Genomic DNA, 24,366 nt, shown 5'->3' with positions numbered 1-24,366 from the left:
AGGTTATATCAAGTCCCTGAAGAATCATAGTTCTCGCCCATCAGGCCATCTCACACGTAATCCATTCTCTAGACAGCGCAAAAATCACTATTGAGGTCACACTAACCTTATCTCCCGCACGAAAATGGACGCTACGATATGTCCTTTTGACCTGGTTCTGTCATGTCGCACAAGTGAAAATGTAAGTACCGGGGATCCTCTGTCACTGAATCCACTCGGGGTCTATCCCTAGCTACTCCGTGCAAATCAGCCTACCCAAACACATCCTTCTCCCCAGCATCCTGCTCCACATTCCCCCAAAAGCCGGCATCCCTGTGGCGCTCTTGCGTAAGTTTCCGCGGCACATCATTAAGTATCCAGATCGCTGGAACAAACCGTGGGGCATTGTCATATTCCAACTTGAAGAACATACTCATCGTTTGTTAGGCTGTGGCGTCAGAAATCGGTCAATTTCCACCTGTGTGGGATCAACCCATTCCCAGATCCGACTATTACTCCAATAAGGCACCATTTTACGAAAACTACTATGGAAAGGACTTCCCGGGCCTTTTTTTCGATGACCCTGCACAGTCGCCTTTCCAGAGCACAGCCGATTCCTCTCCAGAATCTGACTGCATCTCATCACCCATTCTGGATGTAGATATGACACTAAATTTCTGTATGTCACACCAAAGCTACTTGGAACTCGCAGTCGTGACTAAACCCAATGGATGTAGCGGATACGTCAATGGATATCATGGAGCCCATTCCTTGGGACCTCAGTCTAGATCAACCAACATATGGTGGTCTTCCCACGTCAGACCTGTCTCAAAATGTTCAAACTGCCTCCGATTATAACCGAACAACAGCCTACCGACAACAATCAGACGAATTTTCTCTAGGGACAGTAGCGAGCAAGCCCTGGGCAGAGCCGGGCCCAGACGGAGCACAAGAAGATGACCATACCTCGAGCTCACGACAAAAGCGAACCGCCCGATCTCGACGACAGAAAAGAGATAATAGAAAGTCTTCCGAAACATCCCTTGCTAATACTGGTGGCGCTCCCTCGGTATCGGACGCTGCCAGTCCCAGCTTCACGCCGCAGGACAGCCGCGCCAGCATTGGGTCTGGATCCACGCCGATGGCTTCTGCAGCATCAACAGCTTCTAGCCGTCAAGCAAAGCTCAGAAGCGCGTCTCATACTTCGAAAAACAGTCATTCCCGGCCAAACGATACCCCCAAGGAACGCCGAACGCGCGCGTCCCACAATCTTGTCGAGAAGCAGTATCGAAATCGTCTCAATGCCCAATTCGAATCCCTTCTCAGCGTCCTACCAGAACAACTTCGCGCGGCGAACAACGGAAATGGCGATACTGACGACTCGGAGGGGAATGACGCGGACCGCCGTGTGAGCAAGGGTGAAGTTCTGGAAATGGCTCGCAAGCATATACAATTACTGGAGCAAGAGCGTGCTGAGTTGGAACGCAAGAATCTCGAGCTTCATGGAAACCTCCGACGGCTAAAGGGATCTGCCTCTGATGGTACAGTGTCCTCGTCGAGCCAGGAAACTCCGCTCGATTTCAAAGCCGATGCGAATGGCGAGACACAAGCCGGCGACCAAGACAAGAATTGAAAACGAAGGATCGCCAAGAAACAGAGAATGACTGCGCAGGAACATGATGGAATGTTCCAAACCATCCGATGGCTGCTCTGGAAGGGAAAATCCGTTGGCACTGGATGCCCGTTTTCCATGGTACCTCAGGCATAGAGTCCAGGCCATCCTTCTTAGGCCTTCCTGGACTTTTTAAGTTCTGGCAATGGTAGCACTGGCGGCAATGCGCTTGTTTCCCTTAATGTTGTAAACCTCCACCACGGTCACTCCAGGGGGCTCTAGCCAATTAAAATGCGTTAAACTAAAGGTACATGATATCTTACATGATTTGTATTGTGATAGTAAGCCCCAAACGATCCGGATTGTTATAAATTGCTACCGGATGTCACCCTAACGAATTGACCATCCAAATGTCACATGGTGTTGGAATGAGGATAGAAATGAGGCAAGGATCGCGATGAGAGTGAACGACCACAACTAACATCAGGCAGCATCCTGCTGCCTATGATATCGGCAGATTGAACATTGGTATAAGAGGCTAACCTTCGTCGCTCCCTTAGATAGAAGTGTCACAAGCCCTGATTCTCTCATGTGTCTCATTGGATGTGTGTATGTTCTTGGTTGAGTTGTGTTAGATACGCACGAATACGATGGGGTGAGTGTATCAAAGTGTGGACCAGAATGTGGTGATGTTGTCACGTTGTGTATTTTATATAATGGGGCGTGCGATCGTCATTGCGGTGATACTCCAGTCGGGCCCCAGTATAAAGATGTATATGGGACTTATCGTCCCCATTGCAGTCAACCTTGAGTCAGTCCGCAGGAGCGGAGCTGGCGTCCTGAATGATGCCGGAGACGTCCTAGATGACGCCGGCAACATTGTCGGCAAGATCGCCGACACCCATAACCTCAAGAACCTCATGGGCAACACAGTCAACACCACCGGTGATGTTGTCAGCTCTCCGGGCGATGTGCTCGGCAAGACCATGCCTATAGGACAAGGAAAGCCTGAGGAGAAGGACGACTCCCACGACGAGGAAAAGAGTGAATACACAACCCAGTCCAAAAACAAGAAGTCCGGCGGCCTGGGAGACACCGTCGGTAGTGTCACAGGAGCTGTCGGCGACACAGCTAAAGAAGCCACAGAAGGTGTTGGCGATACAGGTAAAAACGGTCAACGATACAACAATAGTCAACTTTTATTGCCAGAACGACGAGCTCAAGCGCTTCGTCGAAATCGTAGAGCTGGGATCGACGCCAATGTCCGTCGCCGCCTCGAGCTCACTAAAACTAGACAGGCTCGCATCCACACTAGTGAGCCTCTTGCAATCAGCAGCAAAGGCAGCGGGCCTGCCTGCGAGGAAGGGAGCACGCAATGTTCCGTGGTGGACCGAAGGGTGCGCTCTTGCTGCTGCCGAGTATCGCGCGATCAGAAGGCTGTGCCCTCTCGGATTCAACCAAGAGGTTCAAATAGCCAAGCGAGATTTCCACCGTGTGGTCCGCCGCACCAAAAGGCTCTATTGGCGGAACCTGATCAACAGCTTCTCAGATAGCAGCTCCGTTTTCAAAGGCCGTCCGATGGCTGAGATCACCAGGAGCCTTCCAACCGCCTCCACTCCAAGTAAACAACGTGATCTGCGAAACCCAGCTCGACAAGGCCAATGCGCTCCGGCGAGCGACTCTAGAGCGTCGGACAGCTGAGGACGATATCCAGGATCCCTGGATCCAGGTCAGCCCTCGCAAAACGATCCCATTCCCGCAGGAAATCTCCCTAGAAGAAGCACAGGACGCGACCCTCCGCACCGGGAATACATCGCCGGGGGCAGATAACATCACAGTCAAGCTCCTCACAGCAGTATGGCATATTATCGGAACACACGTTCGCCGCCTCTTCGAGGAATGCCTGGCCATGGGCACCACCCAAAGCCTTTCAGAGCGGCCGAGGTGGTCATGATCGCCAAACCTGGACGCAGGGACCTGACGAACCCGCGAGCCTGGCGACCTATCTCTCTGCTCTCCTGTCTCGGCAAGGGACTGGAACGGTTAGTCGCGCGCCGTCTCGCGTGGATATGCATTCACTATGGAGTCCTTCACCCGCAACAAGCTGGAGCGCTTCCAAAGAGGTCTGCAACAGACCTCGTAGCCGCCCTAGTTCACGACATTGAGGAGGCATTTGCTCGCAAGGTGTCCACGCTGGTCACGATGGATATCCAAGGCGCGTTCGGCACTGTCCTGCGCAACAGACTGATTCTGCGACTTCGGGAACAAGGCTAGCCCGAACATCTCGCCCGATGGACCAAATCCTTTATGGATGACCGATCTGCCTGTGTTAGGTACCAATATACAATCACCCCGCTCTTTCCTCTCCAGTGCGGTCTCCCTCAGGGATCGCCGGTATCGCCGATCCTCTTTCTGTTATATACAGAGCCCATCTACCGACTGAGCAACCATCAAGGCCGGTTCGGCTATGCAGATGACACAGCCATCCTGTGCGTCGGCGACACGGTCGAGGAAACGGCCGCTGCGGCATCACGTTCTGTCGAAGAAATGGTCCGCTGGGGCGCCGCAAACGGGGTATCTTTCGACCCCAAGAAGACCGAAGTCATGCACTTCTCTCGGAGCAAGCTCGAGACCGCACCGGCAATACGCCATGGCGACGTCGAGAAGCACCCCGAGGCAGCAATGCGCTGGCTAGGCATTTGGCTGGACAGCAGCCTGTCATTCCGAGTTCACGCAGAGAAGTGGACGGCTAAGTCACAGGCTGTCGCCTACCATCTGCGAGGACTCACCAACACGATACACGGCCCGCTTCCCAGCGCTGTACGGAGCGCCTTCAGTGTTGTTTATATTGCGCAGTAGTGCTAGGTGAAAATACATATTTTATGAAACTTGATTGTTCATTAGTGAGATGAGAGTTCTTCTCAGGTTTATATCTCTAAATGATTTCATCTAGGACTTTAAACTTTAAATCTAGGACTTTCAGACTGTTAGTCTGAATCCTGAAGGGAAGGGGGATCCCCGGATTTTCCAACACCAACTGTATGTTTCCAGTCCTGTGCAAACTGTGTGTGTGCTATTATGTCTGTTGTATTGACCCTCTTGATGTTTAGGTCACTTTTTCTGAGATGGTTAGAGCATATCTCTAAATTTACCATGAAAGCCTGTCCCCATCATACATTAATTACGTCAGTTGGTCTACTAGCTACTGCTTTGGGGGCAGGGCGACCGGCGAGAGTGGCGTCCTATGGAATTGCATAAAGGATGTTTAAGAGCTACCAGGAGTTGGCGGTGAACTTCCAAGTCCCTGGACTTTGCGCTTTATAAGAATACCCTTTATGGTGAAGAGAGAGGCATCCGCATTGTAAGAACCCGAGGCTCGGCCCTGAACCTTTGTCAAGGGCCGACATGAAGAAATTACCTGAAGCCATTGTTGCCATAGTGAGATGTATCAAGGGAGAAGCTGCTATATATCTGTAGAATTGTTGCGAAAATCTGACTCGGAGTTCCGAAGACCGGCGTAATGTTTCGGATTGAAGATATTTGAAGAGCAGAAGAGGAGAGGACGTTTCAATTAGATATTCTTAACCTACCCATATTCTCTGCATTATCGCCTCAGGTAGATTGTGCTATTTATCGGGTGCAAGTCGTCAAGTTTACAGTAGCTTAGGCAAACCGAGGCTCGGGTCAGAATGGCGTGGCTCGGCTTCTTTTCCCGATACACCAAGATAAGCATCAGCTTTCAGCCAAAATGAAGTCTAAATAAAATTATAGGACAAAAGTCTGACAACACCAGCCCCACATCCAGCCTCCCTGATTACAACACCGATTAAACACTTAGCGATTGCATCGCGAATAATTAATTAAATTTAATAAAAGGTATATCAATCAATTGCCCTGAATCAGCGCTTTAATATTTTGTATACCATCTCTGTGCCTGAATGACTGCGCGAAGGCGGTTATGTACGGAAGTCGTCAGCTTCAAAATCAGGTGGGGAGGCAAGGCTGCCCACGCCACTTGCAACCATCTGATCAACTGAGCTCTATCTGCCTTGTTATTCTTCAATCTGATGAATTCAGGATGCATCCGTCATAGCTTGGCTTTTAGAGCTTTCCACACGTGTTCTATAGGGTTTAAATCAGGGGAATGAGACGGCCAATTAATGGGTTTTATCCCATGAAGAAGCAGCCAATCTAGGGACGGTTGTGAGGTATGTATCCGGGCGTTGTCTTGTTGAAATTGGTCAAATTCATCTAGGAAAGGAAGAAGACCTTCCGTCACGGCTTTGCGATAAGACCAGCTGGAATAACCTCCTTTCTTTGCCGTCTTATCCCTCGTCATTGGAATGAGATGACTGCTTGTCTCTGACGACAGCTCCCCAGAACATGAGCGAAATAGTCGGTTTAACATGCTGCTGGACATTGACTAGGTCCGTACAGTATTTCTCATCAGGTCTGCGAAAGACCCAGTCGTCGGGGTTGTTCGGTGCATTTGAAACCGTGACCTCGTCGGTGAAGCAGATCTGTGAGAAAGTCAGCGTTGAAAAGGGTGCCTTTTGGAGGGCATTTACGAGAATATATTCGTCGATATGACGAATCCAAAAACGGGCATGTTGTGGCCTTGCTTTTGCATCGTCTTTTGACAGTTTAATCCTCTTTTTTGACCTCCATTTGCGTCGCCAATACCTCTGTAACCGACGACGTAGCGTCCGGACTGACACTTCAACACCAAGCTCCAATAAAGCTTCATTCCACGTAATTGAGCGATTTCTTTTAACAAATGACTGGATAGATATAATCTGCCGAGCGCTAAGTTTCTATGGACGCCCAGAACGTGGTTTAGAGACGTTGTTGTGGTGTTCTTTCCAGCGTTTAACTGTCTGGGAGACCGTCCCGGGATCCGTTGAGTAGGAGGTTGCAGCCTGTCTCATTGATTTGCCGGCATATATCTCAGCCACCATGGCTGCTCTTTGCTCGGGAGTAAATTCATGGTTTCTTTGGCGATTCCCGCTTATTTCAGTACCAAAATTGCGTTGTTCAGAAGCCATTGACTATATAATTCTTGTTGTTAAAGTAATTGAGTTATTTGGTGATGCTGGACCGAAGTGGGGTAGGCGCCCTTGGTGTTGTCAGACTTTTGGCACGGGATTGTATGTATTGATAAAGTATGGCACAGCGTCGTTAATTGTACAGTTTGAGAGAGGAATCAAGGGAACCATCAGTGTGGCGTGGACGCATAGTTGCCATCGTAGCAGCAATTTGACAAGCTGTCGAGCCAACAAGCTGATCATGCAAACTGGTTACCAAGAAGAGTGTCAACTTAAGTAAGAACTACATTTAAATGAAGAGCATAGACACATAATATAACCTAGAAGACATTACAAGCGTTTCGACGCAAGGCTAAGCGCCGCTGACTGCAGTCTACCTCGTTCGATCATGTCCGGTGACGGCGGTTGTAACTCTCTGCAAAAACACCCTCTGAAAGCTCTTCCATCTCATAATTTTCCCTCTGGATCTTTTCCCAATCAAGGAGGCGGGTCGAAACGTCAACGGTTTCAGGCCCAATTTCTTCGTGAGGACCATACAGCATCAAGCGCTCTAGTGTCGAGACTTCGGCCGCTGCGGATTCGTCGTAAATCATTTCATAGTCCCAGGGCTGGTCAAGCGTGAAATCACACTGAATAATAGAAGCTCTCTCGCTCACGGGGGTTACACCTTCGGCAGAGCTTCTAGAGGTAAATGGATAGTCACTGTGATTAGATGGGGCAATGACCCTGTAAGCGACACAATCCGTATGAGCCGTAAGCCAGGCGACATAAGGCTTCAAAGATATGGAAAAGAGCTCCGTTGCACGATTCCGATCAGGATAGCCACCCAGAATAAAGGAGTACGATTCGGAAGGCAGTCCTTCTTTCAAGGCCTCCAAGGTATGCATAATAAAGCCGGTAAAGGTACTCCCGATAGTCCTAGGCATAATTTGAGGTAGCTCCGGAGTATCGTCATAAACCTGACGGGGACCTTCAACATCAAACATAACGCCCTGGATTCTGATCTCATCGCCTTTGGCAAGGACATTTCGCCAAAGGTTTATACGGTGCTCAACATGGAGCTTCGGATTCTCTCGACAATATGGAATCATGCCTATGATATGGGACTCGGGAAAGGCAGCCGCATATCTGTCTTCCTTAAGTATAAGCTTAGATATCAAGAGGCGCTGTTGGTGAGAAAGTTGTCCGAGAAATCTGATTGCCTGAGCAGCGGCTGAGAACCAAGACTTCCGTTTGTATCGGTATTTTGGGCCAGTGTAGCCTGGAATGTCAAATCCCAACTCATACCACGCATCTGCTCGCTCCCAATACTTGGTCATTTGCATTAGATCTACCATGCTTTTGACTTCAGACCGAGTGGGCATAGCCCATGGATCAAATCCCAGACCGAAGAACTCAGCAATTGAATGTGAATCGTTCCATCCCGGCAAGATTTCTTCAATGGCCTGTGAAAACTCTGTGGGGTGCTTCTCTGCAAGTTGTCGCAATAGGTAGGTCCTTGTTCGTTTGAGGGAGACTGTGTTATCATCTAGTCGCAGTCTCATATTAGGTACCCCGACTCTGAATCCTTCACCATACCTGTACTCCCGTGCTTCAGCAATGATGCGTGCGTCCACATAAATGTGAGGCAGTTGGCTCTCACGATCGATGAACTCTTCTACTTCTTCCCTTACGATTGGTATGTATTGGGAATACTCAGAACTGGGGTCCTCGTACATGTCGGGCGTCAAAAGTCGCCTGAGACGAAGGACCATGCCACGTAGGAGTTCGAGATGATAATGGGCCATGTGTTTGAGTGTAGAAGCCTGTTTCCTCCAATCCGGCCTGTAAATAGTCGAAAAGGTGATTGTGTTGAGAGTGAAAGGGAAATGTCGAGTCTCGCAGGCGATCAAGCGACATGCCAACCGAAGCGACATGCTAGCTGCTTGGCCACTGGCCTGAACCAGCTTATCGCCATCTGAGATATAGCCACCATCTGCCTTGAAGTAGTAGAAATAAATTTGTTCGCGCAGTTCCAAGGGAAGGCCCAGAAGGCTTGTCCTTGGAACGACGTGAGAAGCCTGAGTAGACATTGTGTTGGGGCCGGGGACAGGTCTGTAATGGTCTGGTATGGAATGAGACTTGTTCCGTCTGCTGTGGATCTGGAGAAACGGATTTGGGGTAGAGAGGCGGGGGAGCTTCTATTTATAGCCTAGCATACTGAATGATGACTCACAGCCAGCGGCGGCGGGAGAACAGACTCAGCGACCATGAAACTTTACTCACATCACACGCAAACTCAAATCAGGGACAGAAAGGTACTATGCTAGGGTATCATATTTAACGAGGTAGGGGCGCGCGATTTGCATCAGCTTATGGCCATCATCGACTCTAAATAACACTTCTCAAAACACACTTCAGGCAGCATACCAACTGCCTACACAATTGCCCAAGATAAGTGTCGCAGGCCGGGCATGGTCTCAACGAGCCTCAGGAACAACAGCCCTTAGTAATCAAGCTGGGTGATTTAAAGTAAAACCTGTGGGATGGAATACCCCACACAGATAGATGTACAATCTTTACAATCTTTAACGTTGTGGAGGCAGCCGTTTGGAAAATCAAGCGGGGCGCGACGCGACGCGAAACGGCGCGATGGACGCGGTTGCGGACAGCATCGTTGTGACCTCTGAGGACGCCTGCCCTCGGGATTCCAGCATGCGCAAATCAGACCGGCCACGAAAGCTAACAGCGAAAGGAATGGAGAACTTGTCTGGTAATGTTGGGATAGTAATGCAAGCCCTGATTCGCGAAGTACGCGACGAAACAATGAAACAGATGGCGAAGGCGCAGCAGGAAACCGTGAAGGAAATCACGACTTCTCACCAGAGAATCATTGAAACTCTGTGGAATGCCTGGAAAAAGGAGCAACAGGCGCTCAAGCAAATGATCGAAGGCCAGGAGAAAGCGATTAGGCAGCTGCAACAGGATATTCAAGGCATTCAGGCGCAAGCCGCACAGGAACGAAAGCTGATGCAGGAATAGGTTGACGAACTCAAACGAATGCAGCAGCACGCCCCATGCGATATCGAGCCCCTGCAAGTGCAGGCTTCCGAAGAGCTCAAACGCATCCATGAGAAATTAGACATCACGGCGCAGCACGCCGTAGCCGGCTCCGCCCGGACGAACCCCAGGCAGTCATTTGCAGACATAGCTCGTATGTCGCCAACAGAGGGGCAGAATGGCGGCGTTAGAGGCCCCGAGGTGGTGTCATCACCTACGCCGCCGCTTTCATCCCCTGGAGAGGATCTGTTCTGCATGATAGACATCTCCGGAGTGGGCGACGATGACAGAAACAAGGCGCAGATCGGAGAGGTCCGACAGGCTATCGAAGCCGCTGTGAGGACAAAAAAGGAGGGCGAGAGATGGAGATGCGCAGCGGTGGTTAGAGGGGCTAGGAACGCCAACATCATCAAGGTAATCTGTAGAAACGTGGCGGAACTTCACATGGTTCGACAAGCAGTGTTGGAAACAAATATACCGGGGGCAAAGCTCCTGAGAGAGCGGCTGTACCCGGTCAAGATCAATGGGGCTAACCGGTCGGCGGTCCTGGACTCGAACCACAACCTTCTTCCCGGCGTTGCTGAAGTACTCGGCCAAGAGAACGAAGTGACGATTGCTAGGATGAGCTGGCTTAGCGATAAGGGAAACGGCAAGGCATACGGATCGATGGTGATTTACGTGACGAAAGAAAGCGATGCAAGACGGCTCTTGGAAGACAAATACTTTCACCTCGCAGGCGAATCGGCGAGAACTAGCATGTTCGAGCCTAGAGCCGAGGTGGTGCAATGCTACAATTGCTGGGGGCTAGGCCACAAGGCATTCGTCTGCAAAGAAGCGCAGAGATGCGGCAGATGTGCGGAGCGAGGACATCACCATGGACAATGCGAATCAGCAGAGCCAGTGTGCGTGTCATGCGGAGGACGGCACGAATCATTCCGTCGAGCATGTCGATTGCGTCAAATGCGAGGAGATGAGCACTAGGCTACAAGTGTACCAACTGAACGTGCGTAAGAACGATAAGGTGCATCTGAGCATGATGAATGACAAAGAACTTGAGGACTATGTAGCGCTGGCGGTGGCAGAGCCATGGGCATGCACAATCGAGGGACAGGTGATGACGGTGCCTAATCACCACAGCAACTGGACGAAGATGATCCCCACCAAGACGCGTGAGCCGCGTGTGTCGCGATGGCCGATCCGCAGCATGCTCTGGGTACGGAGGGACTTGGAGGCAGAGCAGGTCCCGATACCGTCACCAGACCTGACGGCAGCGATCGTCAGGTTCCCTGAGCGTGACGTGCTGGTTGTGTCGGTATATATAGAGGGGAGAAACGAGCAGGCACTCGAAGCGGCGATGGGACAGCTGCACACGGCGATTGCAAAATTCCGCAATGGGTCCGGCAGAAGAACTGACGTGATCTTGGTAGGGGATTTCAATCGTCATGACACACTATGGGGAGGTGATGAAGTGACGGGAAGGAGGCAAGGCGAAGCTGGACCGATCATAGAGCTGATGGGAGAACATGGCCTTCACGGCCTGCTGCCCCGAGGCACGAAAACGTGGGAAGGCCCAGGGGGTATAGCGAGCACGATTGACCTGGTGCTGGCATCAACGGAGCTGGCAGACGAGATGACGAGCTGTGGGATACATCCAACAGAGCATGGATCGGACCATCGGGCGATCCGAACGGAGTTTGACACAACACCGCCGGAACGAACGCCCAGCGACAGACTGCTATTCAAAAATGCACCTTGGTTAGAGATCAAGGAGAGGGTGAGGACGAAACTGGAAGCGTTGCCGTTTGGCGGCACAGTGCAGGCTCAGACGGACAGGCTAATGTCGGTGGTGCTGGACGCGATCAACGACCTGGTCCCACGGGTCAAGCCGTCGCCTTATGCCAAGAGGTGGTGGACGACGGACCTGACCCGACTGCGGCGGATGTACACATATTGGCGCAACCAGGCAAGGGCATGCCGGCGACGAGGACGAGAGGCAGCAGACCTAGAGCAAAAGGCCAGAGAAGCGGCACAGGAATACCACGACGCGATCAGGAGGCAGAAAAAGGCACACTGGGACAGCTTTCTCGAAGACGGAGCCAACATCTGGCAATCAGCCAAGTACCTCTCGCCTGGAGGCGAAGCAATGGGTGATAAAATACCTCCTCTAAAGAGAAGAGATGGAACGACGACGAGCGACAAGGCAGAACAGGCAGAGGAGCTTCTCAGCGTCTTCTTCCCCCCTCTGCCGGCTGTGATCGAGGATGAAGAGCGCCGGCCGGCGCAGCGAGAAGTAGCGATGCCAGAGTTGACGCTAGAGGAGGTGGAAGAGAAGGTGATGGCGGCCAAGGCATGGAAAGCCCCAGGCGAAGATGGACTGCAGGCGATGGTGTGGAAGCAGCTCTGGCCAGTAGTGGGAGAGCGGGTGTTGCATCTGTTTCGGACATCCCTGAGAGACGGAGAGCTGCCGGTCCAGTGGAGGAGCGCGAAAATCATCCCGCTCAAGAAGCCAGGCAAGGACAACTACAAGGTAGCCAAGTCATGGGAGACCGATCTCACTTCTATCGACTTCTGGGCAAGATTCTAGAGGCAGTCATGGCGGGACCGGATCTCGTACGCGGAAGAGACATTCGGACTGCTACCCACCAACCCATTTCGGCGGAAGGAAGCAACGATCGGCCAACCAGGCTCTCCTGCTCCTTCAGGAGCACATCTACAAAGCGTGGCGCAACCGGAAGGTGCTCAGCCTGATAAGCTTCGACGTGATGAGAGCATACAACGGGGTATTCAAGGATCGATTACTGCAGAGACTGGAAGCCAGAGGCATCCCCAAGGGGGTAGTAAAGTGGATCGACGCTTTCTGCTCCAATCGATCCGCGACGATCGTGGTAAACGGCTACACCTCTGGGCGACGGGATCTGCCACAGGCTGGGCTTCCGCAAGGGTCGCCGCTGTCACCGGTGCTGTTCCTTTTCTTCAACGCAGACCTCGTGCAATGCAAGATCGATGCAAAAGGTGGATCGATCGCCTTTATCGATGACTATTCAGCCTGGGTGACGGGTCCGACAGCAGAAGCCAACCGAGTAGGCATCCAGGCCGTCATCGACAGAGCACTGGAGTGGGAAAGACGAAGCGGGGCGACATTTGAGGAGGACAAGACAGTCATCATACACTTCACGCGCCATCACGAACGCACCGATGAAAGCCCGTATACGATCAAAGGCCAGGCGATCATCCCAAAGAAAAGTGGCAAGATACTAGGACTGGTGATGGACTCGGAGTTGCGGTATGAGGAACACGTAAAGGAAGCAGCTACACGGGGACTTCGGGCGGCCATGTGTCTACGAAGGACTGAAGATGTTGACGCCCCGGACGGCGAGACAGTTGTTTGTAGCAACGGTGGCCCCGACGATACTACGCTTCGAACGTTTGGTCCCACCGACGCGGGTGGAGGGAGACCAGGTGGCTGAACGAGGCACAGAAAATGGGTGTGCAAGCCATCACAGGAGCCTTCAAGACGGTTTCGATGGCAGTGGCGGAAGCTGAAGCTGGTATTCTACCCATCGGTGAACGCCACGCGCAGGCCGGCACACGGCTCTACGTCAACATGCAAACACTGCCGAAGGCGCACCCGCTGGCGACACTTAGGGTGAGGGAGACACGGAGGTATATGTCGCCGTTGACGAAACTAGCACTCGCCCACGATGGCGCAATAGAACGGATGGAAACGATCGAGCCGTATGCACTACCACCGTGGCATAGACACATGGTGGTGGAGTACGATTCAGACAAGGAGGCAGCGGCATATGTAGATACAGGTGACGACGTGACCGAGACCAGCAACATGAGACAAGTGCTCATCGCAACGAGCGCCTCTGCGAGAAACGGGACTAGTCGGCATAGGTGGCATTGTGCGCAACACCGCCAGCGGAGGAGCGAATGATAATATTGTAGCAAAGTACTCCGCCACTCTTGGCCCGAGAGACGAGCAAAACGCATACATGTCGTGGGCCCTATGAGGCGTATCCTCCCTGGCGGAATAAATTCATTCATTCATTCATAAGAGATAACTTGAGACAAAAATCAGCATATTTTTGCTGCTGCTCAACACATTTTACTTTAACTCTTTAAGCACGCTCAGTGCGACACCAAGTTTTGGGCAGCCAATCAAATAACGTGTGTGACTGTACCCTCATGCATCATCAGATCACGAAGTAAAGGGGGGGAATTTTACTCACGGCAATATCCGCTGAACTAACACCACTAGCTCTGATACACCGGCTTCTAAACTGGTGATATCGAAAAGTAGGTTCATTTAGTCCACGGGTAAGATGTATGTAGAAGGGGCTATGATAGCAGTGACACGTAGTGCGGGCAATTTGCTAGTCAGCAACAAACAAAAGTATCGTCATATTTCTCGCACTAACCTTCTCGACAGGATGTAAAGCCCGATGGTAAATTTTGGGTGTTGAACTTATGCATAAAGCTAACCGAGGTCTGATAAATATCGGTTGTACGGCAAACAAGGTGAGCCGCGAATGCAGCCATTTCTGCTGAAACATGTGGCGCATCCAACACCATGACACTGTCTCTAAAAATTCCCTGTCCAGTCTATGATTAATTTCAAGGCCGCGTAAGTCTTTCCCTCTAGCATACCACCAAGAGGCTCAAAATGGAGCAACTTCCGATCATTGACGCCAAGACTGGGGGATCTCTTGGCAACGATCTCTGTGCATGGGCATGATCCGACCCTAAAATGCTCCTACTGTAGTAGTCGGCCGCCATTTTAGGTGATTGAATATTTTGGGATAAAGGGAGGGCTGACGTACTTTCGGCTGGAAGTGCAGCCACCCGACATTCTGGAAAGGCGTAAGCATAATTACATGACTTGTGATTGGCGCAAAGAACCCGGAGGTTTTAGATCAGGGCTATTTTTGCAGTGGCTTTTGAGGAGGATTACGTATGCTAACTGTTGGTTAGTCAAATTGGCCAGAAAAATGAAGCTTAAAGAGCGTTAAATCCAAAAGGAGTTTCATGATGGTCTATCGAGTATCTTTAGAACGCTCTACTCGAGTATCAGCACAGTATACCTTCTCAACACATTAGTCACTCATTGCCACAATTAGCCGTTGAGACATTCATGATCCATTGACATGAAGCTCACCCCGACAAAAGCCATTGTTGGCGCTCTAGCGCTAAGTAAGACCCCCTGACTGCTCAAAAAATGCAGCATTAGGCAGGATCTCATAAACCTTCTTATCTAGTCGCTGGAAAGACATCAGCATCTCCAGTGTCCTACTGCGATGGAGATTCTAGCAAGATTTGTTACAGCTGGGGCGTGCCATCTTCAACAGCCTCGTCAAGCTCTGACACGTTATTCCTACGACTCGAAGCTCCCACCGATTACCAATGGATCGCCCTCGGAACCGGAGACCGCATGAGCGGCTCTACAATGTTCGTCGTTTATCAAGACGGTTCTGGGAATGTTACCTTGAGCACGAGAAAGGGGCATGGCCATAATATGCCTGAGTATAGCCGCATGAGTTCTGTCAAGCTTCTTGAAGGAAGCGGCGTCTCGAATAAAACGATGGTGGCAAATATAGAATGTGGTGACCTAGGTACTTTGGACTTGAAAGGGTCTAGTGACTGGATCAGTGCTTGGAGGACTGGTAGTCCTTTGGACACGACCGATGTCAGTGCTGACTTCGACGAGCACGACGGCACCGACGGTTTCTCAGTCGACCTTTCAAAAGCATTCATAACTTCGAACAACAACCCTTTTACCAACAAGTCGAATACTCAGCCTAGCTCAGGCTCCAGCAACGACGCTGTTGCCGGTGGCGGTGGTGGTGAGGACCATACTGGCACGATTCATGGTGTCATTATGTCCGTCGTTTTCCTACTAGGATTTCCCATCGGTTCCCTATTGATGCCGTTGCTGGGGAAGTGGCTTGTTCATGCTTCATGGCAGATAATTATGTTTATCGGCATGTGGGCTGGCTTTGGTGTCGGCAAGATTGCTGCCGACCGCGGCGGAGACGTATGTATTCCAACAATTGTTCTTTGAACGACAATACTTGCTAACTCGTGTTTAGTGGTTCACCGAACCTCATGTCCAGCTCGGCACCATTGTATGCATCCTCATGATTATACAGCCAATCCTAGGATGGTGGCATCACAAGAACTACCTCAGATACGAACGACGAACCGCCGTTAGCCACGCCCATCTCTGGTACGGCCGGGCTTTGATGATAATTGGGATCGTTAATGGTGGGATTGGTCTGCAGTTATCAGGTGCTTCTACGGGTCTGATCATTGCCTATGCTGTTGTCAGTATCATTGTATTTGCAATGTATACTGCGGGTTCTGTTCGCAAGATGATTAGAATGCGGAGGAAGGAAAGCCGTCTGATGTCTGATGTTTCTAGTAGCGCACTAGAGCTGACGTAATTTGTGTTGAAGGAGTCGTGGTTGAGACTTGGGAGTTATGGGCTTGACGAAAGAACTAGCGAATAATCTAGAATAGACGGGCCGAACATAATATTCGCTCCTATGCACTTTTACCAGTCTACAGTCACCACTGGGTGGAATGTCATGCACCTCAGCGAAAGGATCATCGCACGCATCATCCATTCTCATGAACTCAATCGTCCCCTGAAGGTCCTTCGCATAAGTCGCGCCATAAATCTCTTCAATAAAGGCGAAGATTAGATCCAAGCCAGAAGTAACCTGCCCCAGCCTTGTTAGCATATCCATTATGTCAAAAGCTCTAGAGGGGAATACTCACACCCGACGATGTCCACACGTTTCCATCGACATTCCATCTTGCTGACGAAACCCACTTGACATCCGGTCCCATCGCTGTAACTGTCTTCCAAGCTTTCTTATTGGTCGTTGCCCGTTGCCCGTTTCCCATCCAATACCCCAGCCCTAAACGAAATGAATGAAGTTATTACGCCCGGGAGGATACGCCTCATAGGGCCATCTCGTTACATTGTTCTCCCCACATTTTACCCTTAACATCCTTAACCTCTCCAGTCCTTACACCTTGCCACTTTTCCCAGCCTCGCTTGTCCCTGTGACAGTCCTGCTTGAAGGTCAAATTCTCCAAGTGTTCAGCGTCCCATCTTCAGCAGCTGAAGCCTGGTCTGTCTACCAGAGGCTGTGCTGTGCAGCGCTCATCCAGGCTGGCGATCCATTCCACGTCCACTGTCCACGTATCCATGGCGTGGAAATGGATGGTCCGTGCATCCATTTTCATCCACTCCATGGAGCTGCCGTTACATAATCCATCCATCCACGCCAGGGCTCCGTGGAATGGTTAGGTGGAAATGGAAGCAGGGGTATGGACTGGTAGGGGGTTCCTAGCCTAGTCCCCAGAATACCCTGTAATTCAGGGAGGACTAACTTGGTCATGGTCGGTAGAGATCGCAAGTACCTATATACCAGGCATTTTCACATACAAATTAAGGTATCTTTAAACAGAACATAACAGCCATGGGGTCGTGGACATTTCGCGTCACGGTACCGCGTTCGAGCGTCTCCATGCAACTGCATTCTGTACCGCGTAGAATGGCTGAGAGTCGAATTGTCAGCTCTATGGCGCTCGAGCCGCCAGACCAAGGGGATAAGAAGACCTCGTGGGACCTCTTCCCTTGGAAAGACTTCCCTGGCTACACGCAATCCCAGCGCTGTGCGTCTATATCGTCGTGGATATGGCAATTCGGCTACGATATCGAGAAGAGCGATGACGATACAAAGCGGCGATGGGTTTGCAAGGTCTGTGTTGACAGTCGCAGGCCAAACCCTCATTCGGCGGCCTCGAGTGGTACGCAGAACGCGGAGATCCATCCCTGGAATGACCACAAGGTCTGTGACCCTTCCGGAAGACGGAAGCCGCCTAGCAAAGCAAAGAAGATACCATCGAGGAATATCGCCGAGATGATGAAGTTGAATACCCGTGATGCGCGAGAGCAGCAGATTGCAAACCAGATCATTGGCCGTTTTGACCGGTTAGTCTTCCAGCGCTTGGTAGTCTCGTGGATTATCAACAGCAATTCTTCTTTCCGACAGACTGAAGATCCATACCTCCGCGCCGCTTTCGAATATCTCAATCCACTCGTGAATACAACCGAAGCGCATATTACCCACAATACCGTCTGTAGGCGTATTCTTCAGGTATACGAGGAAAACAAGGCTGAGATCAAGCGAGCATTAGCGACAGCTCCAGGGTTACTTCATATTGCGTTCGATGGTTGAAGGTCCAATAATCGCCACGCTTTGTATGGAATCTGTTGCTACTTTCTCAACGCCCTTGGCCAGCCAGGAAAGCTTGTGCTTGGCCTTCCTGAGCTTGTTGACCGCCATTCTGGGGACAATATCGCCACCCACGTGGTCGAGGTCCTTCGAAGCTACGGCATAACCCATAAGGTGGGATATTTCACACTTGATAACGCCAGCAATAGCGACACGGCGATGGAAGAAATTGGGAAAGCGATCGGTTTCAAGGGTAAAACTCGGCGATTGCGCTGCTTTGGCCATATCCTCAATCTCGCCGTTAAAGCACTTCTTTTTGGCCATAATTCCGAGGCCTTCGAGGATGATATCCAAGGGAACGAGACCCTTGACGCGAAGGCCCACGAGCTATGGCGACGAAAAGGACCAGTTGGGAAACTTTATAACCTCATCTTCTGGATCCACCGCTCAGACTCGCTTACCAATCTCCTCCGGTCTCTTCAGCTTACCGCGTACAGCAAGTCTGACGATCCGGTGGTTCGAGCGAAGAAACCTCTAGATGTTATCATTGATGTGGTTACCCGTTGGCTTTCCACCCTTTATATGATTCGGCGTGCCCTTCACCTGAAAGACTTCCTCGAGGACCTTTGGTATGCGCAGAAGAGCGAGTGGGAGGGGTTGGTATTGAGGGGAAAGAAGTCAAGCAGCGAGATGCCGCTCTGCCTTAGGGACGAGAATAAACTCGAGGAGAAGGACTGGGCTATTATTTCCTTATTTAACGTGGTCCTTCAACACTTCGAGCACGTCTTGATTACTCTTGAAGGCGACGGTCAGCAGCGCAAGCGGAAGGAAGGTGTCAGATATTAAGGTGAATCGTGTATATTTCTTGATTCTTTCGCAATCGAAGGACCATTGAGACCTTATATCTTTGACTGGTTCCTTCTAGGACTTGAGTCCTAGAAAGTCCTAGATGAAAGTCCTACGATCTAAGTTTAGGGCGTCAAACCTTAATTCTGAACCTTAATCCTGAAGTTGAGGGTGAACCCTCCAACATTCAACAGAAGGATACGTTGGGGCATATGGATGTCCGTGGGATACCCTGCTAGGCTATGAATACCTCCTTGGCAAAATGGAGGTATATAAGGCTGCTGCCCATCGATATCCCGATTCCGAGCACTTCAAGGTTTACATTAACCTCTGTTGGAAAAAGCTTGACAAGTACTACTCGCGGCTTGACGAGACGCCGGTTTATTATGGCGCCATTGCACTTAACCCAGCGTATCGTTGGGGATATTTCGAGGACGTGTGGGCGGACCGCCCAGACTGGATCCAAACTGCAAAGTCCCTTGTAGAAGAACTATACTGGTCTCACTACGAGCCGCGAATTATCTCTCGAGATCGAGAACGCAACTAGCCAGCCACGAAGAAGCGGCGCATATATCGGAATCCCTTTGACGAGTATCGTGGAGAATATGGTCAGGCCCGACTCTATTACAAACACCTTCATTGATGACTACCTTGTTGCAAGCCGAGGATGCGGCTAGCAGTTCTACACATGCTGTTGGCGACGAATACAGCGATTGGTTCCGTGACGTCCACAAGTCCGACCAGAATATCCTAGATCCTATTAGCCATTGGTATGAGAGACGAGAAGAGTATCCACGTCTGTCACAAATGGCTCTCGATGTGCTCTCTGTCCTTCCTATGTCTGCTGATGTTGAGAGACTCTTCTCAACATGCGGTCGAATGGTTCGAGACGATCGTGCCAGGCTGGACGCTAGTATGATCGGGATGACACAGACGGTGAGATCATGGCATTGCGGAGGTTATATTAAGAGCACGGAGAAGCTCCTTGAGGTTGCAAAGGTGCCAGGGACTGATCTGTTAGCTGAAACGAGCTTTGCGGAGGCCCGGGAGGCAACGGGTGGGAGGATCACGTGTACTGTACCTTTATAGCGTCCACGCATTTCCATTTCCACGTCCATCCATTCCACGGGCCCACTCTTAGCGTCCATTTCCATCCATTCCATCTCAGGTGGGACTAAATGGACGTCCATCCATCCTACAAGAGGCTGCGTGGATGGAAATGGAATGGACCGCCAGCCTGGGCGAAAGGAATCAAGTTCTCCCTAGCAAGATGACGTTAGTGCTTTAAGAGTTCCCCTGGATCTTGGGGTAGCATTTCTGCGGAGAATGAACTGTAATCTGCAACAGGGATAACGTCCGAGGTCTTTTTTAACTGTCAAACGGATATAGCTCCGTCACATGTCAGTAAAAGAAGTGGCGGCCTTCGCCTCCGGCCGATTCCGACCCTCCTACAGCAACAGTTCATCAATCAGCCTTCATCAATAAACGGCAGTAACTAACCCCTCAAGACCAAGACATGACCAGTGGCAGCATATTACCTTCAGGCTAGCCCTGCGCATTACACTTGCAGCATGCATATCAACATCCTAATTCGGGATGGCTTATTCCTACTGTCTCAGGAGGTCAAAGTTCGGCCAATTATATCAAAGCTATCCTGGAGTTTCTTGCTAATGCAACTTCAAACTTAAAAAATAGTTCAGAGTAACACACTTCGTGGCTTGTAGCCGGTCACATGCAGGGTACAGAATCAGGACATGGGGAGCGGGGTTATACGCGTTCTAGAAGCTGGCAGATCGCCTTGGCCTGGGTCTGTTGGCGACGGTTCTGGGCGAAGCCAATCAGAAGATGATCGAGGCGGCACGTCAATGGCATGATAATACTGGGTACATGCCAGTTTCAACCGCCGGGGAAATTTAATGAACCGACGAATGTGGCTGAGGGTAGTACATGGGATACAGGTTCCAGGCGGACTGCTGCTGCTGTTGATGCGGCATGTAGGCGTGAGAATAGGGAGTGCCGGGATGCAGTGGAGGATCACTGAGGCGGAACCCGTCGTCTGGATATTGAACGTGACTAACCTCCTCGCCATGCCTCATATCGGGTAGAGGAAGCTCTTGGGCTATTGTACCGTGATGGCCCACCTCGTCATACTCCATCTTGACAACTCCCTTGTCGCACACAGCGCTGAGACTTGAGGAGCTGGTGTCGTTAGAGGGGAGGACCGAGGTGGGCGCGCTGGTTGGGATATAGCCAGCGCTATAGTCGGCTGATGATGATGGGGTCGAGACGCTGGAGGGAATGGGGCAGGAGACGGTGCTCGCTAAGGATTCGCAGTTGTTCGATAAGGGGACATATTGTTGGCTGTAGTCGGGGAGGGAGTTGTAGTCGCCAGAGAATGGTGATCCACGAGGACTATCAATGGCATCGCTATCAGTGCTGAGGTTTCCATCGTAGACTGATGGCGTTAAGAGCTCTTCGGGCAATGAGAGCTGTCGTAGAGTTAGACCTGGTGCAGAGTAAGATGACGAAGTGATTGACATCCTCATAATCTGCTCGAGTCGAATCAGCTCTTTCTCGATTGCCTTGTTGCGGCGCAACAGCCCTTGAACGATCTGGTCACGGCTTTCCTTGCTCTTGAGCACCGCCAACTCGCTCTCTAACCGCTCTATGTGCTCTTTGGTACGGGCGCGGATCACCCTCTGGGCCTCTCGATCGTTGGCTCTCTTACGGGCGCGTTGTGCGGGAGTAAGGGTAGAAACACTTCTGGTGCCTGAATGATGTTGTATTAGTAACTTATGGTAGGGGTAGGTTGTCCTGCTTTGGTTTGCTTTGTTCATGCTTACTACAATGCGCCGGACATCCATGGCATGAGAACAATGAAACAAGACTAACAAATATACAAAGGGAAATGGCAACATACCCTTTCGCTTGGGCTTGGCGGGCTCTGCTGATAATGATCGGATCATGTTAATTGTGTATGATGAGGCAAGAGGTGGACTAAAGGTTGGCGGCGGGCAGGATCAGCGGTGTTAAATGTACCAATTCCTTTTGGTCTGCACTTGCCTAGTGTCTGTGCATGCGTCTGTGTCTCTTCTCCCCAATACCTGACCAACTCACCTCCCCAGCTGATTTCTTTGTCTTCCAATCACATCCACTCGAGGCAGTCCACGAATAGTAGGCTTTGGAAGCCAGTCCGTTATTGTATAGCCAATAGCAGCTCTTGTTTTTGAGACGATCCCCTCCTGCAAACTGGCCCCCTCTCAAAGTTAGCTTCTCCCATGCTTCCAATGTTTTTATTCTCTGGTGCAACAACCATTAATGGCCCCTTATTTCTCCTCACCAGGTACAAATGCCACCTGGCCCCGGGACCAAGACGTTACCTGTCCGGGCTATCCACTTTAGCTTCGACGTTACTTGTCTCTACTACTCAGCTCTCAGCTTTTGTCGCCATCTGACATGGGCTCTTTTTTCTTACCTCTCTTTGCCGGTAGTGAATTGAGCTCGTAACATAACTACGACAACAACTACTACTACTACAACAACTGCTACAACAGTAATGGGTAGTGTCTTCCTCAACTTCTACCATGCGGGCCATCCTCCTCCAAAGAATGGAGTATCAACCTTTGATGATTTTACATCAGATATCTCTCCTGCCTGTACTGTCGCGCTCAGACATGACTTATATAAACCAAGGTCACACCGCAATGAGCACATACGGTACCCTACCACAAGTGCGGTGGGAGCAGTGGTGTTTCCTTGATGATACTATCTTTCCCAAATCCTCCGAGATGGCTGGTTCCCAATGTTGACGCGCCAGAAGAGCCCCAATTCAACAACGACAGCAGCACCTACTACTACACGTACAAACCAGAATATTCAACGCAATGGGCCTCATCTGCTACCTCCATGCAAGGGTATCCCATTCCGTCCCCAGCTACCGAGTCTACCTGTTCAGAGATGTCGACCGGCGGCTCAGAAAGCCGGCGCGGCTCTTCATCGACTCAATCCGACAAGCACCAGCAAAACACAAACCAGCCTGCTGCTACCAAGTCTACAAGGCGTGGTTCCAGCAAGAAGAAGGAGGCGGGGATAAAAGATAACGGTAGGAAAACAAAAGCTCGTGCCAAGGCCCAACCCGCTCCTGAGCCTATGAGCACCTTCCCCCAGAGTGAAGGCATGGATGACTACAACAGGCGAATCCAGCAAAGGAACAGGATCGCCTTATATCACCCATCCTCATGACCAAGAATAGACACTCGCAGGAACGAAGAAGGACAGGAAATCACTCATGATCTTTCAGGCTAACGTCGGCAAGATCCCTCTGGTCCACGACTGCGCCCTGGCGCTAGCTGACTCCGAACGATACGATAATATCCTTCTGCAGGAGCCATGGACAACCTTCACAAGCACTCGTTGTCTCGCCAAAACCCACCCGGCATATGACACATTCACACCTATCGCAACGTGGGACAGGAACGACACTTGGCCTAGAGTCATGACACATGTCCGACGAGACCTAAGGCTTCTGGCAGATCAGATTCGGTCCTTTCAGACTCGAGATACGCTTTGGCTTACAATTAACGGCATGAATATAGTCAACTTCTATTGCCAGAATGGCAAGAAGGAGGCCCTGGATATACTGCTATGATGGGCTGTTCCAGAATGATGCCTCGTTGCTGGTTACTTTAATGCCAGACATCATAGCTGGCAAACGGGCCACGCCACCGACCGCGGCCAAGAAATTGCAGATTTGGTATCAGGAAATAACCTCTACATACTGAACAGTCTAAGCATACCAATAACTCCGCATGGACATACTATTGGTCTTGCCCTTACGAATATCCCTCTCGCTGAGGCCTCTGTCGAGGACCACCTTGCGAAAAGCTCCGACAACTTCACACACAGCTTGGCCTCTCTCTGACACCAGGCCAGCCCCGATGCAACCTGGTCGGATCCACGTAACGACAAATGATGAACTCAAACGATGTGTCGAAATCGTAGAGCTTGGTGATATAGAAATTCCCCTCGCGTATTCGCCCACCAGCGGAGTTGGACGACCTTGCCTCTGCAATCAGAAGAATCTACCCTCTCGACTTCAACCACGAGGTTCGGATGGTCAAACAGGAGTTCCACTGCGTGATTCGACGAGCCAAGAGACTACCGGCAAAATCTCATCGACAGTTTGTCCGACAGCAGTGCTGTCCTTAAAGCCGTTCGGTGGTAGAATTGAATCTGGGTTTTGACGGATATAGGCCCTGATATTCTTAGAAGGCACCCCAGCACTTGCAAGGCTAGCAACCGTAGACTTCTCCTTACTAGATAGTTTCCGGTGTGTTGGATGAGCAGATGGATCCAGGCTTGACTCGTGGCTACGTGAGGCAAATCGTCTATCCGGGCGATGCCTTAAGGACCAAGTAGTCTTATCCCGTGATTCCTTGGCGATAATAGAAAACGGATAGTTCGTTCCTCGGGTAGTAGTCTTGCGCTGGCCATCCCTTGAGGCACTAGGAGGATGGTACCATCTATCACATGCGTAGGTGACCAACTGCCTCCCGCTAGTTGACTACGAAGATCTCCCAGTTGTGAACGCGTA

General features: G+C 50.9%; 6 protein-coding genes across 6 annotated transcripts; 3 read left to right on the top strand and 3 right to left on the bottom strand.

Moving 5' to 3' along the window:
- Positions 1-124: 124 nt before the first annotated feature.
- Positions 125-1,612, top strand: FOXG_07335 (uncharacterized protein; the record flags this gene model as incomplete). Its single annotated transcript, XM_018385929.1, has 3 exons — positions 125-181; positions 427-658; positions 717-1,612. 3 exons carry the CDS (start codon positions 125-127, stop codon positions 1,610-1,612), a joined length of 1,185 nt encoding a protein of 394 aa, XP_018244707.1.
- A 5,410-nt stretch (positions 1,613-7,022) lies between these two features.
- On the bottom strand, positions 7,023-8,708 carry FOXG_07334 (uncharacterized protein; the record flags this gene model as incomplete). The annotated part of the gene is made up of 1 exon (XM_018385928.1): positions 7,023-8,708. The coding sequence occupies one exon, from the start codon at positions 8,706-8,708 to the stop codon at positions 7,023-7,025; it is 1,686 nt and encodes a 561-aa protein (XP_018244706.1).
- A 5,555-nt stretch (positions 8,709-14,263) lies between these two features.
- Positions 14,264-14,549, bottom strand: FOXG_19749 (uncharacterized protein; the record flags this gene model as incomplete). The annotated part of the gene is made up of 3 exons (XM_018400014.1): positions 14,264-14,283; positions 14,329-14,434; positions 14,502-14,549. The coding sequence occupies 3 exons, from the start codon at positions 14,547-14,549 to the stop codon at positions 14,264-14,266; spliced, it is 174 nt and encodes a 57-aa protein (XP_018244705.1).
- A 276-nt stretch (positions 14,550-14,825) lies between these two features.
- FOXG_07333 (uncharacterized protein) lies at positions 14,826-16,121 on the top strand (the record flags this gene model as incomplete). The annotated part of the gene is made up of 3 exons (XM_018385927.1): positions 14,826-14,871; positions 14,937-15,712; positions 15,768-16,121. 3 exons carry the CDS (start codon positions 14,826-14,828, stop codon positions 16,119-16,121), a joined length of 1,176 nt encoding a protein of 391 aa, XP_018244704.1.
- A 4,565-nt stretch (positions 16,122-20,686) lies between these two features.
- Positions 20,687-21,637, bottom strand: FOXG_07331 (uncharacterized protein; the record flags this gene model as incomplete). The annotated part of the gene is made up of 1 exon (XM_018385926.1): positions 20,687-21,637. One exon carries the CDS (start codon positions 21,635-21,637, stop codon positions 20,687-20,689), a length of 951 nt encoding a protein of 316 aa, XP_018244703.1.
- A 924-nt stretch (positions 21,638-22,561) lies between these two features.
- Positions 22,562-23,015, top strand: FOXG_07330 (uncharacterized protein; the record flags this gene model as incomplete). The annotated part of the gene is made up of 2 exons (XM_018385925.1): positions 22,562-22,568; positions 22,645-23,015. 2 exons carry the CDS (start codon positions 22,562-22,564, stop codon positions 23,013-23,015), a joined length of 378 nt encoding a protein of 125 aa, XP_018244702.1.
- Positions 23,016-24,366: the final 1,351 nt, after the last annotated feature.

Source organism: Fusarium oxysporum, chromosome 6 (genome assembly GCF_000149955.1).
Source record: "Fusarium oxysporum f. sp. lycopersici 4287 chromosome 6, whole genome shotgun sequence".
In the NCBI taxonomy this organism is placed as follows: domain Eukaryota; kingdom Fungi; phylum Ascomycota; class Sordariomycetes; order Hypocreales; family Nectriaceae; genus Fusarium; species Fusarium oxysporum.
Note: the sequence above shows the minus strand (reverse complement) of the source record. Positions and strands in the feature narration are given on the sequence as shown.